This window comes from Onthophagus taurus, chromosome 8 (assembly GCF_036711975.1).
Source record: "Onthophagus taurus isolate NC chromosome 8, IU_Otau_3.0, whole genome shotgun sequence".
Classification (NCBI taxonomy): Eukaryota; Metazoa; Arthropoda; class Insecta; order Coleoptera; family Scarabaeidae; genus Onthophagus; species Onthophagus taurus.
Window position 1 is genome coordinate 4,840,719 of NC_091973.1, and position 21,507 is coordinate 4,862,225.

The window sequence follows — 21,507 nt, forward strand, 5'->3', positions numbered from 1 at the left end:
AAACGGCTTGTTGCATTAAAAAGAGGATATTTTAATTAATAATTGGTGATATTTCCACAAGGATCTTACAAGAAATGAATTTTATAGCGAATTTTGAAAGTTATCGATGAAAATTGCAACATCGAAAATTTTATCAAAACTTCAAATATTATTTTCTTAAAAACTAAAAAGTATTTTTCAAAATGGGTTGGTTCATTGGAAAGAAGACACTTTTATTAACACTTTGGGAAATTTTCATACTCATCTTACAAGAAATGAATTTTATAGCGAATTTTGAAAATTATCGATGAAAATTGCAACATCAAAAATGTTATCAAAACTTCATATATTGTTTTCTCAAAAACTATGTGGTATTTTTCAAAATGGGTTGGTTCATTGGAAAGAAGACAGTTTTATTAACACTTTGGGAAATTTTCATACTCATATTCCAAAAAATCGATTTTATACGAATTTTTAAAACTTAATCGGCGAAAATTGTAAAATTCGAAAAAATTGTCGATCATTTCAAAAATTTATTTCTCAAGAACTAAAACTGATTTTGCAAAACGCCTTTTTGCATTAAAAAGAGGATATTTTAATTAATAATTGGTGATGTTTCCACAAGGATCTTACAAGAAATGAATTTTATAGCGAATTTAGAAAATAATCGATGAAAATTGCAACATCGAAAATTTTATCAAAACTTCAAATATTATTTTCTCAAAAACTAAAAGGTATTTTTCAAAATGGGTTGGTTCATTGGAAAGAAGACACTTTTATTAACACTTTGGGAAATTTTGATACTCATATTCCAAAAAATCAATTTTATACGAATTTTTAAAACTTAATCGGCGAAAATTGCAAAATTTGAAAAATTGTCGATCATTTCAAAAATTTATTTCTCAAAAACTAAAGGCGATTTTTCAAAACGACTTGTTGCATTAAAAAGAGGATATTTTAATTAATAATTGGTGATATTTCCACAAGGATCTTACAAGAAATGAATTTTGAAAGATGAAAATAGCAACATCAAAAATGTTATCAAAACTTCAAATATTGTTTTCTCAAAAACTAAAAGGTATTTTTCAAAATGGGTTGGTTCATTGGAAAGAAGACACTTTTATTAACACTTTGGGAAATTTTTATACTTATATTCCAAAAAATCGAAAATTACAAAATTCGAAAAAATTGTCGATCATTTCAAAAATTTATTTCTCAAGAACTGAAAGTGTTCAAAGTTACTGTGAGGTTGCTAATGACAAATCTGATATAAATAAAGTTGTATTTAATGAAAAAAGTCCTATTGGGGTTGAACTTGATTATTATCTGCACTGTCCAACACCTAAAAGAGGATAGTCCCGGATATCCGTTCCACCACTAATTTTAACCTACTTTAACAATATTGCGAAAACAAATTTGTAGTGAGATACAAAATTATAATAATATGATTTAATAAATAATAACGCCATCTCTTGGTACAAATTAAAAACAATACAAAACTACTAATAACAGTAACTTTTTGTTACATTAAGTTGGTGATACATTCTCCAGGTAAAAGTAAGTGACCTTAAATGATAAAATCTTTATTTATTGTGTTATTATCGGAAAAACAAATACATTTATAGATATTGTGATAGTAATTTATTAAGTTCATAACAAAAACAAAGAGTTTTCTAAAAATATTAAAATATATTTACTTTTCCAGATGCTTCTATGACAGTGTTGCCAAATCGTCGCACAATTATATAACCATAATTCGACTTCTTTAATGTATTATTTACATAAATTTAAATCTAAATTCTCATTTTAATCCATCCATTAGTAAAGGGACGTGTTGCAAAAATTTTTTTTTCCATAAAAATTCTTTTTTGATAATAAAATTTAAAAAAAACTTTTTGATCAAAAAGTAACATCTTAATATAAAAAAATTAATATTTTCCTTTAAAACGAATGAAATAAGTAAACGAATAGTTACTTCAGTTATAGATGATAGATGGCATTACTTGTATTTTTATCCGCCATCTTTATCGGTTTTATGAAGCCTCAAAGAAAGTGTTATTTACAAGTGTTAATCGCTAAATTTGTTAGAAATAACTTGTCCGACAGATGAAGATTAAGGTAAAAGCGGTTTAAGAAGTCGCATCAATTAAAATATCTCGACGGCGAAAAGAAAAAAGAAACCCGCAGGGAAGATGACGTGGGTACGTGTTATAGAGTATTGCGCATGGCATCATGTAGTCGGTGACTTGGTTAAAATGCAATGATTATTGCAAAAATCGGTGGCATTTTGGGCAGTGTCCGGTCGGAAAAGGTAAGAAAATCGATTTTCCCCACAAGGAAAACCTCGATCGAAACTTATCCGAAACGGCAACCGTCGCGGCGCTCCCAATTTTCGCTTCGTAAATCGCATGGGTGTTGGCCAGCAGCGATCTCCGTTCCATTTTTTGAGGTAAAAATGCGTCCTCCATGTTACGACCCTGAACGGGCGGATCAACTATATATCATTAATATGTGATTGCTTTATCACATATATTTTAACGTGCAATAATCGCAATCACATTAAAATGTCCGGATTCATCAGCAAACCTTCTGGGGGCTGGATCCACTCCGATAATCTTATTGCCAACAAAGGAGCCACATATTCAGTACGGGTAAATATTTCATTTCTCTCCTTAACGTAATTTCTAATAAATCTTTTTCTTTAGTATATAGGTTGTCTCGAAGTTAAGACTTCCATGAAAACCTTGGACTTCAAAACAAGATCAAATGTTGCAAAGTAAGAAATTTTAATTTCTATAATACATATTTCCTTATTAATATATATAATTTATCTTTAGGGTGTGTATTAGCAAAGTATCAGAAGCAGCCGGCTTAACAACTGCTGATAAAAAAAGAAAGATCGATAAAAATGTGCTTCGTGCGATTGCAGAAGAGCCCAATATGGACCATGCTGGTTGCGATGTCAGCTTAAACATATCCAGCGCCAAACTCACTTTGACTTCTTTAGAATCCAACGACATCATTGCTAGTCATGATATGCCTAGAATATCGTTTGCTTCGGGCGGAGATACGGTAATAAAATTTAATTAATCACTACATTTGCATCATTTTATTCTTATATTGCGTTTTTGTATACTTCAAGTATTTATTTTATGTAAAATTTAGGATACAATGGATTTTGTTGCTTACATCGCGAAAGACGCATCTGAATGGAGAGCGTGTTATGTGTTGGAATGCGGCGGGGGTCACGCAAAAGATGTCATTTCAACAATAGGACAGGCGTTTGAATTAAGATATCAACAATATTGCAAACCAGTTGGAGTAGAGTAAGTTTAATGTTTAATATTTAGGTCTAAATCTACACCCTGATACCTCAGAAACTTTTTAATGTATAAGAATAAAAGTTCATTCAAACCCTAATTAGACTTTTATCAAGCATTTTATTTTTTGTCATTAACACAACACTCAATTAATTACTTATGGGGATGTCTTAGCCTAGTATTAAGCCATTTATCTTATGTACTGTTGACTTCACTTAGATTATTAGTGTAAGTCCATCAGCACCATTCGTGTTTACATACATAGTGACAACCTTTGATGGCTCTTACAAAATTGTAAAATTAATCTGCGCGAGAAGATGCGCTAGTTGCTCTCCCTTCCTCCTAGAAGGAGATGAATCATGTGATATATGGCCACATGTTGTATATTTCGTGAGGAGGCCAAGACTCAATTTGGGCTGTAGATAAAGATAAATAACTTTAAAATGAGTCAACTCAATTACGCCACCATTGGCGTAGTTGCGCACGCTGTTGTGGCTTACTAGGGATAGACGCAACATCCTCATAGACCCAAAACAGTTAACCGCTATGGCGCAGGCGGCATAAGATTTAGGGCTGGTATTTTTAACTATCTATAAAGTCCTCAATATGTATATGACATTGTACAAAACGCGTCATGTACTCCTTATATGTATAGACGTTATACGCCGCCACCATAACATATTCTCATTTTGCGAAAGTTAACAGGGCTAAAACCTGACAGATCTGTTAAATAGCTATTGAGGATTTACAGATATGTAGGTGAAAATACCATCCCTTAATTACGTATAAAACCTGAATTTGCTGAAAGTTAATACACGAACTAATGAATCATACTTTAATGCGAAAAAGGCAACTGACCGGCGAGCGATAGATATGATGCATCAGAAATGTTATTATGACGCAATTGAGTTGATACATTGCGCTAACTCACTTAGGTGCGCCAGTATCAGTGTGTCAGCGCAGCAAATTTTGCTGCGTTACACATGGTTAGCTGTAGAACCTTTGGAGAGACTAAATTAATTATAAAACGATCAGCTTTTTCGATAATCGATAATAATTTTTCGAAAATGATAATTTCGATAAAATGCTCTCTGTTTTGTGCTGTTCTTAATAATGAATGGGTGTCCATGCCTGTCTCTATACCATTTTAAGAGTTTTTATCATATTTAAGGGTTCTCTGTCAGTTTCCATCTTTCTTAGCACCTCATCATTGGTGATGTGCTCATACCATTAATTGCAAGAGACAAATTTGACTCGTTCATGTACGCGTACTAATTTACGACTTTCTTTTGCGCATGCGTTCGTAAACGCGTACAATTCGTCAACGCTATTTTTTTTTATTGGTAAAGAGTTGTGGTTTATATAATTTACTCCTTTTAAAAATCAAAACGCAGACAGACGTGTTGTTTGGTTGATTGCTTATAATCGAATGAATTTACATCAAAATCAACAAAAATGGTAACATAGCTAATTTATGAAAATAAGGTAATTTGATAAAAGTTATAATTTCTATGTGAAGGTAGGCTGTGTACGCTACAATTGGCTTATTCGAAAGTTTTTTAAAATTGATTGACCCTATATTTTTTAATTTTTAATTCTAAGGCTGTTTTTCCAAAAAAAAAAAATAAATAAAATAATAAAGTTTGAAACTACAGGGCTCGAACTTTAAAGTACGTCACTCAGATTTGAGCATACGATTGGAGTGTATAAAAATGAATAAAATTCCTGGAGAGAGACAATGCTACAAATCTTATGCGCTAGAAGAAAACGGGAGCGAGCGTAATTCTTTCTTCCTTCTTACTTAAAACGTCATCTGGAGTCGGAGGTGGGGAATTTTAAACTTTTACATTCATTATTGGAAAAATTAAACAATTTTCGAACGTGAAAACGTTACTAATCCGTCTAATTTAATTTAGATTATCGATTTTTTGAAAGACTGTCTTTCTAATCGATTGACTTTAACGGCCCTATTGACGCTTCAAACACAATTTACCATTTCAAACGAAATCCATTTTCTCATTTTTTTAGCAATAATGAACTGAAGTAGCAATAATTAGAAATGTAAAAAAGCCGTTTTTACAATTTTTTTGATTAATTTGTTTATGAAACTTATCATAAAACATACATATGAAATAAAAATCCTTAAAAATTTGTTAAACAAAACACCAGAAACATGTAAAAGAAGAGGGAATAATCCAAATGTACGCTTTAATAGTAAACATAACCATAACAGATACCAGCAGACAGGCTGCACAATTGGAAATGAGTTATGCTGATTATGCGCAAGCGTTAAAGGACGTGACTAACCGTACTTCGTTGAGACCAAGGTTTATATATAAAAGGTTGTCTAGGTTCATACACAACCATACTGCGCATTACGTCACATGTGGAAAATAATACCGCCAAGCAATTCAAATTAAACAAATGCATGGAGCACCACCTGGTCATGAGGTTGCGTGCGCAATCCGTGATCGCTTACGTCACGAAACACTCCTGCTCTTGCCCCTCGCCCACAAACTAAAATCAAAGTATTGCAGCATAGGAACTTAGACAACCTTTAATATATAAACCTTGGGTCGAGACCAGGTACAAATTTGACTGAATGCGTCGGACAGTCGTTGGAACGCGTGACAGAACGTCGCGGATCAGTTCGATTGGAATGTCAACTGCGTGACGGCCGTCGTGACGTCAATTGGCAGTCAAAAGTGCAGTTGGAACAAACCTTATGTAGGCAAGCGTGTTTACATACATGATGACTCTTACATAATGGCAAAGTTTATCTGCGCGAAAAGATGCGCTCCACACGGCGGTTTGTTGAGGAGGCCAAGGCTCAATTTGGGCTGTAGAGCCATTGGAGAGAATAAATTAATTATAAAACCTGACTAGCTTTTTCCTTAAATTTTCTACATACTCCCTCTTAAAGTGCCTTCTTCATTACTGAAGATTAGCGATAATTTCGATAAAATGCTCTCTGTTTTGTGCTGTTCTTAATAATGCCTGTCCAGTCCCTTATATTGTTCAACCATGAGCATCATTTTCTCCTCTCTGGGCTTCTTTTTCCTCTTTAACCTTCCCTTTCATTATGAGTTGTAGGAAGTTGTATTTTTATGTTAGATTTAAAATTAATTTTATGACCAAAAAGGTTATCTACTTTCTGTTTTTTATGAAGCAAGTAGTTTCGTGGTGGTTTAGTTTCACCCTCTATTTTTAAATCATAGTGGGAAAGAAAAAAAATATCATACCACCTAATGAAGTAATGATAATAATATTCTTACCTTAACAAAATTGTGAACAAAATAATATAATACGCTTCAACACTTGCAAGACTTTATTCTATAATTAAGTTATTATTCAGTATAAAGACAGTTATTTAATCTGTGAGAAGAAATATATTCTTTAAATCCCTTAAAGTTTAACCAAGGTCAGTAAAGTGTATTGTACAAGGTTGGCAAGACGAAGGATATCAACGTATAAAAAGTAACACCCCTGACATACTCTAATCATGACGTCACGTATTACAGACTATATTCTATTAAAGTATATAAATTGTGCAATTAAATAATAAAAAAAGAAAAATACACAATTTTCATAATAAATTTTCATGATAAATTACTTCGTTTCAGTCTCTATCTCCCACTGCTTCGTAACTCGTGACGTCACCCCCCTCCTTTCCCTATAAAACGCGTTCTGCTATCTCTGACCAACCTGGTACAATGCGCTTTACGGACCTTGCGTTTAACAAACTAACTGGGACTCCCCTAGCCAGCGTTGACGTTACCAATATTACATTGTTGCCAACAAAATTATTTAAAAACAATTAAAGGGCAACTTCGATCAAAATAAAACCATTAATACCCAGGGCAACCACGTATTCGGCGCCTATGTCAATAAATATGCCCTAGATAAGTTCTTTTCCGAGTTTTTAACTTATTTAAAAGTTATCTGTCAGTTTCCATTTTCCTTCTTTGCACCTCATCATTGGTGACGTGCTATATTAATTCCAAGAGACCATGTTTCCACTCTGTATAACAATACTGAATTTGCTCGGAGTTTTTTCATTTGTAAAGCGGATCTGGCATATTCTATATAAGCTCAAGATCGTCTGTTATCCAGCAACCATGATGCTGGAATCTGTGTACAGGTTCTATCTGCTTATTTTTAACCCTACATACGATATTTAACAAATTTCCTATACAGCTAATAATTAGTTTTCTACGAATTCATACAGTTTTAAATATGTGTGGTGTTTTTAATATAAAATTAGCGGGGTTCAATAATTAATTGAAGCTTTCCATCAACAATTATTGAGCTAATTGTTGTGTCTTGAATATCATTGGTCATAACTAATTATTTTCGTATTTAATATTAAAGGCAAGTTTTTAATCTCGTCTTTTTTGTAGTCTTTCCTTGAGTTCGATAAATCAGAATTATCCTAATTTGCAACGCGACTATTGAAAAAGTCGTTCAAATTTAAAAAGAATTCGTTCGAGAAAAAGATATCGTGGTCGCCATTTTGAAAAATACAGTTTTAACAAAAACGCGTTTATTATTTAACGTGGTTGGGGTTCAACCAGTTACATCAATTTATATAAGAAAAAAATCTTCTTTTTATCTCTAAATAACCTACACTCTAGGTCTGAATATTTTATATAATTTTATATTTTTTGTAACTTTCAGAGTGAAAATGTTGAGTGGTGGAGATGCAGATAAAGATTACTACAACGATCTTCCTGGGAAGGTTCCTCCGGACGTTGCAATGCCTTTAGAACGGCCACCTCCAGTTCCGCCTTTACCGACCGTAGTCCCATCATTTACAACGTTACCCCTTGTTCAAGCGCCTCAAACGCCACAAACACCGAATCTTATCGATCTTAATTCGTACGTTATGTCGCTCGAAAATCATCATGAATATGTCAACGATATCAACACTATTGTACGAGAAAGAGATGTTTTTGATATGCGTGAGTATTAAAAAAAAATTTTTTGTTTGAATTTTATTGTGTAATTTATTTTATGTATTGGTTCCAGAGCCGTTTACGAATCAAAATCCACCGCCAGTGCCTTGTAGACAGATGGATGAACAATTAGAGGAGTTGAAGAAAGAGGTTTGGTTCCATGGCCAAATAACGCGACGTGAAGCGGAAGGTTTGCTGATTAACGATGGCGATTTTTTGGTACGGGAGTCGCCCAATTCATCAAATCAATACGTTTTATCCGGAATGCAAGACAACACAAAGCGTCATTTGTTGTTGATCGATCCAGAAGGCGTGGTAAGTGTTTTATTCTTTAGTTTACTCGCGACGTTAATAACCAAAATACATACAAAAAGACATATTTTTCGAGTAGTTTCTTTTTCTATATTAGGTACGAACCAAAGACAGAATATTCAACAGTGTTAGTCATTTGATTATATATCATTGTCAGAACGCTTTGCCGATAATATCAGCGGAAAGTGCCCTAGTTTTAAGAACGCCTGTTCCTCGAAAAATGCCGTTGAAATGAAATTTAAACAAATACAATGTAACGGATTACATATTTTTTTCTAGTAGAAAAGCCTTTGTTTTTGCCGATAAAATTTATTAGCTTTAATTATTTTTTTAATTTCGTATCGAAGTCGAACAAATTTTCTTTGTTATTTTTATCATAATACGATATCAGAGAGTATGTTGAAGATTTTACTGTTTTTTTTGTGTATATATCGATCACGTTAAATTAAATAAATTATATATTTTTGTACAGAATTAAAATTAAGAGTTTTTATTTTTAATCATTATTATAGGAAAGAGGTTTTTATATAATTAATAAGAAATAAGTGATGAAGGGTAGTCGCTTACGAATTAGGTTTTTAATAAGTTTAGGTAAATGGTAATTATAACTCGCAACTAATTACAAAGTTAAGAATGAAATTCTTTGAGGATGGATAGTTATAAGCTAAATAGAATTTGAAAGTGTTGATTTAAGCGGTAATAATACGGAGATGTTGCTAGGAAGGGTTTAATATACCCAAAAAGATCATATACCCAAGTAATGCCAAGCACAATCGAATGAAATTCTCTTTCTTGGGATTTACAGAACCGCACAAATTTCTTGTTATTTTCAAAGTATTCTGCAAATAAGTACAAAGTATGAAAGATTTAATGCAGATTTTGAGTGAATTCGACAACTTTATATCATTTTCTTGGTATAACTCGAATTTGATGCGTGGACAGTGGCGTTCGTTATCAGATTTCCAAGCGTTTTTGCTCAACAACTATCATATGAATAATAATGACTCATAGCTTATTTGAAATTTAAGTAGCTGGACATTCAAAATTAAAAGTTAATTTTAGTCGTGAATTAACTTAATATTGAAATTATAAGTTTTTGTCTTGTCATTATCAAAAAATTTTCCAAGACTCTATTCCATTTTTCTTGATTAGTTTTTCGGGCCGTTGTCCAAGAAAACCTGATGGGTTTCTCGACTATCTTTGGAATATTTTTTCATTAATCTCCATCAGCATGGATTTTTAGACCCAATCCTGGACGATTTTTCTTTTTTAATATTTTCTTCATCTTCACTTTTATGGTTCCTTTGAATTTTATCTTTATTTTTCTTCAAAATTTATTAGAAGTAATCAACGGTGTTGCACAACGGTATTATAATATTTAGGCTTACAGAACCACATGTGTTTAAACAAAAATTTATTTTTTGATATCAAATTAATTCGGTATCTTTGGGATACCTGCTGGTTTGAGTTTGTTTACTATATGGGGTGTCCATTACTGTTATTGTAAACATAAGCTCTTCCGTAATACGCTATGGTGGTGTGTTCGTCATATTTGGCTTTGCGGGGATCTATAACCTGGGAATATGATCTGTTTTCGATGAATTAGTTATAGTAAGATTTATAAACTCGAGACTTTTTTGTAGTTTTGAACAGTTCTGAATCTTTCCGCGCTTAGATATTACATGTTGTAAGTAAGCCCAGAAAAGTTCGGAATTGTTCGTGACTATAGAATTCTCGAACCAAATTTGACATATTTATCCTTATAATTTTTTTTATATATTTTGATGATATAATCTCCACCGGTTTCAGCACTCATTTTGTGCCATCTTCAGGAGGAATCCAACAAAATTATTATTTAAATTAATCCGTATTTAATAATAATTTTTAACGTCCAATTTATTATTACTTTATATATTAAGGGATAATTTTTTGATTATTTATTTATTCAGGGTGTTGATGAATGCTGGTATAGAATAGAAATCTATATTTTTTATGTACAATATTAGGAGACTTGATTAATCGAAGATGGATTTTATGTATTAGATGAGAATGCAAGATGGAAAGTCACCAACCAATTTGAGAGGAATTTTGGAATAATAATTAAAGTTCGAAAATGTTGTTATTCGATTCCTGAGGATGGCTACAAAATTATAGAAACCGGTTGAATGTTTAAACAGCAATCTTATTATGTTAAATCATGTTTAAGGTGAATAAGCCGCTATTTATTAAAAGAAATACGTTGAATATTTTATGCATTGCACATTTCCGTTAAATATAACGAAAAATTTTAATTACATGGACATTTTTTTGTTATCAAAATTATCGTCGTATTTGCATCCTTATATATATAAATTTTACAGAAACAAGTAGAAGAAAATCACAAGAATATTGTTGAATTGTCAAAGATTTCGTTTTATTATTGAAAATGCCACAAAAATCTTGATATAATTAAAGAAATTTATGAATGAGAATGAATTCTTTTTGAATTTTGGAGATATTATGGCGGTGTTAAACTAAAATTTGATATTGAAAGTAAAATATATGAAGTAAATATATGAAAAATACATAAAAAATGGGATAATTTAAGAAAAAATGGGCAAAAATGTGAAGTTGATTGTTGGAAGAGAACGTTGCATATGTTGAATATAAAGGAATATTCTCGATTTATTTCTGGGTGTGTCTGTAAAACTAAGTCTGTAGAGTATAAATTTTGAATTTCCCGCCGTAGATACGACGTATTTCCTTTAAAAATCGTTATTTTGCGGAATTGGTGCAAGGCCGGATAAAGATGGCTCATAATGTAGGAGCCTTAGGGTCGTGGGGGTTTAGTAAAATGCGTATTAAATCGCGAATGTATTTTATTTAAAAATTTGGCGTTATTTAATGCATTACGGAAACGGATACGGTTATTTTCAACGATTTCGATTGGAGTTGTATTTTCTCCCGCAGTTAGAATACGGACGAACATTTTCGACCTTACAGACGTAGTACGTAAGGTCGTTTATCGCATGGACGTGACGTCACCAAACGGGCAGCGCCATCTAACCTCGGTTGTGTGTGATTTGGCTTACGCTGTAGAAATCAAAATGGCATACGTTGCGGTAGCTATGACATTGTACTGGCAGTAGTAGACGTACGAATGTGCGCATAAACTGTTCGTATAACCTAAAAATATTTTGATATAACGTGTTTAGCGGTAAATAATACAATTTCGTTTTAAAATCGAGTGATTTTCGTTGAAATTTGCCGTAATAGTTGAATGAACTTTCTCAAAATGGCGTGAGTACCTAAAAGAGTGTTGGTTACGAGTTGAGAAAAGTTTTTGTTTTGTATACTAAACAATCGAATTAAGGGTTAATTTTATTATGAACAGATTTTTAAGTAATTTAAGATTATCGGTAATCTATTATGTAATCGGTCCGCGTTAATATTCGATAGGATTCGTGCGAAAATTTTACGTGATAATGCCAGAGGTAAGAACTACCCTTTTATTTATTTATTACCGGGTTTATTTTGCGTAAAAACCTCTTTTCTATATTTTCCATCGTTCCTAATCATTATCTTGTCAATGTGAACCCAAGGGCGTGGCCACTTTTATAGTAACATATTATTCGCGATTTCTTTGATTATTATTGTTTACAAATGGTTTTTATACAATTTCACCCCCTTCCGAGGTGTGTTCCAACCATTTTTTTCTTTCTACGGATTCTACATGGTCCTACGAACATTTTAAGCCATATATTTTCAATTTTTGAGATGGACCCTTTTTAGCAATTTTCACTTAAAGTTTAGCTTTGGTAATCTTACTTTTCAACCTATATGGTACCTACAACATTCCTGTTAAATAACTGGCGGGAAAAAGTCACTTTATCTTTGTTTTAGCCCCTACAAACCTTTTCACACGTTTATTCTATTATTTCAAATAGATTTTGTCAACTTAACCCCCAAAAAATCATTGACAAACCACCACTTGTTACCCATCTCCCCATATTTATTGTTTATTAAATCATTTTTGATCAAGATTTATCATCGAAAATCGTTCATTTTCTGAATGAACTTGATGAATAAAATTAAAAATTACTTGGAGATTTCAAAAAAATATAAACTCAACATATTAATATATATGTTATAAAGAAAATGTAAAATGTTGATGTTTATTTTTATTAAATTTATCAACCCAACTAGCCCAAAAATAATCAACTAAATTATTTGAAGATTTTTTTAAATTTGGGGTTCCTTATTTTTTGTTTAATTAAAGTATTAAATTAAAATCGTTTGTAATGAATAAATTATTTTAAATATGTACAATAAATGTGTTTATCAAACATGATTTTGTTGTTATTTATTAAAATTGTCCGTATATTTGGAACGATTTAGAAAAGGGGTTTTTCATCAAAAAATAAGTAAGTATAACGATATTTATTGTGTAGACTGAGGAAATGTCCGATTCGGAGAACACGGGTTCAGACAGCAAAAGCGATTCCTCTAGCAACAATTCTGGTTCTGATAGGTAAGTAATATTTTCCAAAAAAAAAATTATTTCACGGAACAAATTGTATTTAGCCCGTGAATATTTACTAATCAAATTCTTTATTCACCTTAAGGTATGTTGATATGAAGTAACTATTCCTTATCTAAACTTCATTTTTTCTCGTGAGTAATTCGTGAGAAATTTGATTTCTGATACAATTATTATTTCTAATACAATTTTGGCTAATTACATTTTTTTTTTGCCAATCCGAATTTTGATATCATTTCAATTGTAAACTATACTTCGAAAAGAATTTATTGATAAAAAATTTTGAAATTAAATAGTTCGAAAAATTCGTTTCTTATTAAAATTATTTGGCCGATTGAATTAATTTTTTTAACAAAATTTGAAATTGAAGGTCATGAATTAGTACACGTTAAAGAAACTTTAGCGAAAAATTTCCATTATTGTGCCATAAGTACTCATAATAAACTCAAAATGATGGATATTCCCAAAGCTAAAAATTCCAGAGCTTTTAAAAATTATAATATTCCAGTTGAGTACCATAAATGGAATGCATGGATGACTATTCGTTGAATAGCTAAAACAAATGATTCAAATGATCTTCCATTAACTGCCATCAATCAGCAGGAATTTACTATATATCATTATCTTAAGGTTAATTATTAATGTTACACCATTAATTAGTTATATTATTAATAAATCAGATTTGAAACTTTGGGGAATAAAGTCGACGAAGAAATTTTAATAACGCATGTTGGTGGAGACGTTTAAATTCCTGGAATGAAGCGTCGATAATAATTTATATTTTATAAAACTCATATTGATTAAGCTTGGGCTAAATTAAATCCAATTAGGTAATTCTTGTAATCCATCATCTACCTTTGTGAGGAATCAAATTTTAATCGGAGGTTGATCAGCTGTTATGGTGGCAAAAAAATGGTTCAAGAAATTTTTTTGGTAGATTTTAGCTCAGCCGACAACGCTCTTGGCGAGGGGAGATCATTAACAAACAGGATATTTAACAAGTTGTAGACAAAGCTCATTCGTTTGATTCTTCATTAGCTAAAAAAATTAATATACCATTTCTTGATTACCTCTTGCAACTGAAAGCACAAATTCTAAGTGTTTGCATCAATAGTTATCGAATATTAATCCGTATCACATAGTGGCAAAGCTTCCTTTTGCCCAAAGATGATTTTAATGTGTTTTATGGCCCTCATATTCTCTTTGTTATTTATCAAGTCAATTAAAAACTGTTTGAGGCAAAAATAAAACTTAGGTTGTTGTTATAAAAGCAAGTCCGTCAATTTTTTAATCCATGGAATTATACAAAGCTTGAACTTTTTGGATTCACCATTCTGGGGAGAAATTGTATCAAGTTTTAACTTTCTAGTTTTATCGATTTCTAAGAAAAGCCCTGATTAAAATCGATATATTTTTGGATGAAGAATCAAAATAAGTAATAAAAATTAAATAATAAAACCTCGATTAAAGATTTTTTTATTATTAAATTTTTAATTTTATTTTTTCGCAGTGATTCTGGTTCATCAAGTAGTGGTTCGGATAGTGACTCAAATAAAGCACCTTCCCCAACCCCATCAAATCGTTCAAGTAGTCACGGCTCAACATCCCCTGAAAAATATCAATCCGCCAAAGACGAAGACTCCGATGACGACGACGACGATGATGATAACCAACAAATTCGAAGATCGGGGAGATCAAAAAAATCGCGAACGTCAAGTTCGGAGGGTGAAAAATCAAAGCGTAAAAGTGACGAATGGAAATACAACGATGATAGTTACCTGGAGTCCGATGAAGAGCAACAAGAACGTCCCCCTCCGAGTAAAAGATTGGGTTCGAAAAGAGCGCCTCCCCCTAAAAGAAAACCGGTGAAAAAGGCCGCTCATTATTCATCTGATGATTCGAGTGTCGAATCGGATGGGGATAATCGGAGGGCGGTTTCGAGAAGGACCGCGACTACTTCCGTTAGTTATAAAGAAGCTAGTGAGGATGATAAAACGGATTCGGAAGATTTGTTGGAGGTGGACGCAGCGGAGCAGGTTGAGCCTGTAGCTGAAGATAAAAGTGAAACGATAGAAAAAATTTTAGGCCAACGCAAAGGAAAAAAAGGAGTTACTGGTAACATAACCACCTGTTATTATGTTGAAGAGAACGGAGATCCAAACGACGGTGCGGATTTATTGGATGATGATAACTTAGAAGATCAGTATTTAATTAAATGGAAAGATTGGGCTCACATACACAACACCTGGGAGTCTGAGAATTCGTTAAGGGAACAAAAAGTGAAAGGTTTAAAAAAATTAGAAAATTATATTAAGAAAGAAGTCGAATTAAGGCAATGGAGGAGGTACGCAACCCCCGAAGATATAGAATATTACGAATGCCAATTAGAATTATCACAAGAACTTTTAAAAAGTTATAACAACGTTGAAAGAGTCATTGCAAAAGCAACAAGATCCAACGAAACCGGAGTTGATTATTTTGTGAAATGGGAAAGTTTACCATATGCGGAATCAACGTGGGAAGACTCCACCCTTATCCAGAAAAAATGGCCAAACAAAATCACCGAATTCTGTGATCGCGAGGACTCCAAACATACACCATCAAAACATTGCAAAGCTTTACGACAACGTCCTAAGTTTCACGAGATTAAATCTCAACCTACTTATATGATGGGTAAAGAGAAAAATTTAGTGTTACGAGACTACCAAATGGATGGTTTAAATTGGATGATTCATGCTTGGATGAAAGAAAACAGTGTGATTTTAGCGGATGAAATGGGGTTAGGAAAAACTATCCAAACCATATGCTTCCTTTACTATCTATTTAATTCTCAACAACTTTATGGTCCTTTCTTATGCGTGGTTCCTCTATCAACTATGACATCTTGGCAAAGAGAATTTTCGCAATGGGCACCAGAAATGAACTTTGTAACGTACTTAGGTGATGTAAACTCGCGAGACACTATCCGGTCATACGAATGGTGTTATGCCGGCTCGAAAAGACTGAAGTTTAACGCTATTTTGACTACGTATGAAATTGTCTTAAAAGACAAAGCCTTTTTGGGTAGCATTAGTTGGGCTGTGATTTTGGTGGATGAAGCTCACCGTTTAAAAAATGATGATTCACTTTTGTACAAAGCATTAATGGAATTCGATACGAATCATCGGCTATTAATTACCGGAACCCCGCTCCAGAATAGTTTAAAAGAACTCTGGGCGTTGTTACATTTTATTATGCCCGAAAAGTTCAATTGTTGGGAAGATTTTGAGAAGGATCACGAAAAAGCAGCCGAAAAAGGTTATCAAAAATTGCACAAACAATTAGAGCCGTTTATCTTGAGGAGAGTAAAAAAGGACGTTGAAAAATCACTCCCCGCTAAAGTCGAACAAATTCTACGCGTTGAAATGACATCAATTCAAAAACAATATTATAAATGGATATTAACAAAAAATTATAATGCGTTGCGTAAAGGCGTGAAAGGGTCAACGAACACATTTTTAAATATTGTAATTGAACTAAAAAAATGTTGTAACCATGCTTTATTAACAAAACCTATCGATGATATTCTCACCAATCAATACGATCACATTCAACAATTACTTCGCGGTTCTGGAAAATTAGTTTTATTAGATAAACTCCTCCTGCGTCTTCGAGAAACCGGCCATCGAGTTTTAATCTTCTCCCAAATGGTCCGAATGTTGGATATTTTAGGAGAATACCTTCAATTGCGCCACTTTCCTTTTCAACGATTAGATGGGAGTATCAAAGGGGAACTTCGACGGCAAGCGTTAGATCATTTCAATGCCGATGGTTCCACGGATTTCTGTTTCTTACTTTCAACGCGCGCGGGAGGTTTAGGAATAAACTTAGCCACCGCTGATACTGTGATTATATTCGATTCCGATTGGAATCCCCAGAATGACCTCCAAGCTCAAGCAAGAGCCCACCGAATTGGCCAAAAGAATCAAGTCAACATTTACAGATTAGTTACGGCAAGATCCGTTGAAGAAGAAATCGTTGAAAGGGCCAAACAAAAAATGGTTTTAGATCACCTAGTTATTCAAAGAATGGACACAACCGGAAGAACAGTCTTAGACAAAAAAGGTAATTCCAACTCAAATCCCTTCAACAAAGAGGATTTAACAGCAATCTTAAAATTCGGGGCGGAAGAATTATTTAAAGATGAAGATGATAAAGACGAAGAACCAAATTGTGACATCGACGAAATCCTTCAGAGAGCTGAAACTCAAGATGAAGCCCCAGCCTTGGTTGGAGATGAGCTCCTATCAGCGTTTAAAGTTGCTAATTTTGCGGCTTTCGATGAAGACACCGAACCATCTCCAGTACCGAACGGAGCGGACGAAGAAAGCAAAGATTGGGACGAAATCATTCCTGAAAGGTTACGGAAAAAGGTTGAGGAGGAAGAACGAAGCAAAGAAATGGAAGATTTATATTTACCACCTCGTTCGCGCAAAACACTCCAACAAATAAATCAATCGGAAAGTGATGCGGACGAAGCCGGAGGTAGGCGCAAAAGAAAACAAGAAGAATCCGGGTCTAGTGCTGGTGAAGGCGATGATAGCGACGAAGAGCGACCCAGAAAACGCGGAAGACCACCATTAGCAAACCGCGAACGAATTAAAAACTTTACAGACGCCGAAATTCGCAGATTTGTTAAAAGCTATAAAAAGTTTAGTGCGCCTTTGAAAAGGTTAGAAGCGGTCGCTTGCGATGCGGAATTACAAGAAAAACCTTTAGCCGAATTAAAGAAATTAGGCGAATTATTACACGACAGGTGTCGAGCTTACATGGGCGAACACACGAAAGAAAACAATGAAACAGCCGAGGGTAAAAAACGAGTGCGGGGGCCTTCATTTAAATTAGGGGGTGTTTCCGTAAACGCCAAAACAATGATGGCTTGCGAAGAAGAACTCCAACCTTTAGACGAAGTTTTACCCAACTCCACAGAAGACAAATTTAAATGGGTGTTTGAAACGCGGACAAAACCGGCGCATTTCGACGTCGATTGGAATAGTGGGGAAGATTCCAAACTATTAGTGGGAATTTATCAATACGGCATGGGATCATGGGAACAAATCAAAATGGACCCTTCACTAGGCATAGGCGATAAAATATTATTAAATGAAGAGAAAAAGCCGCAAGCGAAGCATTTACAATCCCGAGCGGAATACCTCCTAAAAATAATGAAAAAACAACTAGAACAGAAAAAAGGGATTACTAAACCGAAACGACAAAGAAAAGCCAAAGATAAAGCCCTCACAAAAGAGATAATCGAGCAAGACGATACATCGAACGATGAAAGCACATCAAACACCGTCACAACAACCGCATCCACCCCGGCAAATCTCACCCCAAAAAAATCATTAAAATCGAAAAAAGACGATGATTATGACATCCCTATAACTAAAGACAAAAAATCTGAAAAGAAAAAGCAAAAGAAAGAGAAGAAAAACGCTGGTCCAATGCATTTCACAGCAAATAACGAACCGAGAGCTCTTGATATGTTAGGCGGGCTTGACCCATCTACATTTAACGAGTGCAAAGAAAAAATGCGACCCGTTAAAAAAGCTTTGAAAGCCCTCGATAACCCGGACCAATCTTTACCTGAAACCGAGCAGGTAAATCATACGCGACTATGCCTCCTACAAATTGGTGAACAGATCAACACGTGTTTAAACCAATATTCCGATCCATTAAAAATCAAAGAGTGGAGGAGTAACTTGTGGTATTTTGTATCAAAATTTACCGAATTTGATGCGAAAAAATTATACAAATTGTATAAAAGGTCGTGTAAGAAATCGACGGATAAATCTGAAAAGAAAAGGGACCTCGAACAATCGACTTCGAGTAAAAAAGATGGACATAAAAATGATGAAAAAGAACACAATAGTGGTAGTAGTAAACGGAAACACGAGGAACAAGATAAAGATGCCGAAAAGGATCATAAAAAAATACATTCAGAAAAGTAATATAAAAAAAAATTTTGTTTTTCTTTTTTTTAATAAGAATTTTTGTTGCAGATACGAGAAAAAAGATAGGAACGGTGAAAAAGAACGGCAGAAAAAGCCAAGAGAGGATGGTAACGCCGAAGATGATCATAATTGGAGATATAATCAAACGAATCGACAAAGTAGGAAGCCGACTCTACCTCCGAGAGATTTCCGACATGATCAACTTCCTCCCGATCACGATCGATGGGGTGGTGGAGTTGGACAATCGAGAGATCGATTTCCTCCGGATCATAAACGTGATCGATTTAGTGATTATCAACGTGGACCTGGATATCATAGGGAGAGAGATCATAATAGACCGGATAAACGGTAAGAAAATAAATAAATTTTTTTTTTATCAACATAATGATAAATTATTTCATTTTTTTAGTTCACCAAGCGGTAAAGATGATTGGAGAAATTATCCAAGAATAAATCGTGATGTGATGCCACCACAATTAAATCCACGACAACAACAACTCTACGGTAATCATTATCCAGGGCCCGCTTATTCTCCGATGTATCAACCCGCTCCTGGTGATCCTTTTATGAGGGACTGGCGTCAAGAACGTGATTATAGACGAGAATATGATAGGAGACAACCGTAGTTTTGGTTTACGTAATTTTACTTTACGTTAATTATTGTGTTTTAAGCAGTGATATGTCGATAGATGTACAGTTATAGAATTAGTCTAAGGTTTAAGCGAGGATATTTCCAAAAAGAGGATTCGTTTTGTATGATTATGAGACATGTTGCATTTTTCTTCACTTTTTTTCCTCAAGACGTAACAAGCATTGTTAACAACCTTTATATCTACTTTTTACAAAAACACTCTCACATCACATTTTTTTCCTTATTAATTATCCTCTTGTAACTTTTCCTTATTAATTCTCCCTTTTTATTTTTTTTAATTACTTTATGACGATAAGTAATTTATAGTAATTTTTGTAGTAGAAATTATGTTAATTAATTAATGCGAGGTTGGCTGTGTACTATAACGTGTGATTAGGCCTACCTAAATATAATGTGGAATTTTTGTATATTCGCGCTGTACATACACATTAGATCCACATTTCTTTTTATATATATGATTTTTTCTTCAAATCTCAACTGTTATTTATGATGTAATATAGTTTCTGTAAGACCGCGTGGGTTTTGAGGGACCGATGAACCCAATTATTTTTTTGTTTCCTTCGAAATGTAGGTTAATAAAACTGCAAAATTTAAAAAAATACAAATAACATACAAAATGGAAACAGGACGTGTCATATAAACTATATATTTATTTTTAGGTAAAAAATTGGAACGATCTATACTTCTCAGAATCAGATTCTTATGTGTAAAAATTATTGGATATGAGAAACTTCCTAAAAGGAACCAAAAGAATTGTAAATTCTGATCATAGTTGTTTATTCAATAAATCCATTTCTATAAAATTTAATTTTTATTCTCACAAAATCTTTTTTCCGCTCTACTCGCTGGAACATGGACCTGATGGCCTATATAATTTGTAGCAGAGCGTGCGTGATCGTGAGCAACTTTGATTTCGACCGGACCCGGCGTGACCCGATTTTATAATTTTTCTTGAATAATAACATTTTACAGAACGAATGTTTTTACAAATAAACAAAAGGTATTTCATTTCGTCTGTGATGAAAGAAAAATGTAGTTGCCTTTTATCAATCTTAATATGGAGGAGATGTGTGGGCACCTGTTTAGTGAGTATTATTCATGATATAAGAAGTAATATAAGAATAAGTCGGCCAAACTTATTTCTTATATCACGAAGAGTACTTGGGGAAGCCGAATAATCTCGGCCGACTTCGAAGACGTCGGCCGTCCCAAGTATCATGAACTATCTTTAGGGCGGCCGACGTCTTCGAAGTCGGCCGAGGTTATTTTTTATATCACAAATTATACATAATTATTTCTTATGTCACGAAAATAGTTGGGGCGCTCGACGTCTTCGAAGTCGGCCGAACTTATTTCTTATATCACGAAGAGTACTTGGAGGAGCCCAATAATCTCGGCCGACTTCGAAGATGTCGGCCGTCCCAAGTACCATGAACTATTTTTAGGGCGGCCGACGTCTTCGAAGTCGGCCGAGGTTATTTTTTATATCACAAATTTTATATAATTATTTCTTATGTCACGAAAATAGTTGGGGCGGCCGACGTCTTCGAAGTCGGCCGAGGTTATTTCTTATATCACGAAGAGTACTTGGGGAAGCCGAATAATCTCGGCCGACTTCGAAGACGTCGGCCGCCCCAAGTATTGCCGTCTTTGAAGTCGGCCGCCCTAAGTATTGTGCATGGGGCGATTATTAGATTATTTCTTCTATCACGAACAATACTAAGGGCTACTAAAGCTTTATAATTCAAAGTATTTGAAATTAAAACCTCATAGAAGC

At 33.7% G+C, this 21,507-nt stretch overlaps 2 protein-coding genes across 2 annotated transcripts; both read left to right on the forward strand.

Moving 5' to 3' along the window:
* Positions 1-2,033: 2,033 nt before the first annotated feature.
* Positions 2,034-9,046, forward strand: LOC111425320 (SHC-transforming protein 1). Its single transcript, XM_023059277.2, has 7 exons — positions 2,034-2,630; positions 2,685-2,755; positions 2,817-3,051; positions 3,145-3,305; positions 7,977-8,260; positions 8,328-8,569; positions 8,664-9,046. Exons 1-7 carry the CDS (start codon positions 2,544-2,546, stop codon positions 8,799-8,801), a joined length of 1,218 nt encoding a protein of 405 aa, XP_022915045.1. The 5' UTR covers positions 2,034-2,543; the 3' UTR covers positions 8,802-9,046.
* Positions 9,047-11,571: 2,525 nt separating this feature from the next.
* LOC111425319 (chromodomain-helicase-DNA-binding protein 1) lies at positions 11,572-19,845 on the forward strand. The gene is made up of 5 exons (XM_023059276.2): positions 11,572-12,039; positions 12,997-13,076; positions 14,596-19,071; positions 19,127-19,426; positions 19,488-19,845. The coding sequence occupies exons 1-5, from the start codon at positions 12,031-12,033 to the stop codon at positions 19,702-19,704; spliced, it is 5,082 nt and encodes a 1,693-aa protein (XP_022915044.1). The 5' UTR covers positions 11,572-12,030; the 3' UTR covers positions 19,705-19,845.
* The last annotated feature ends 1,662 nt before the right edge of the window (positions 19,846-21,507 follow it).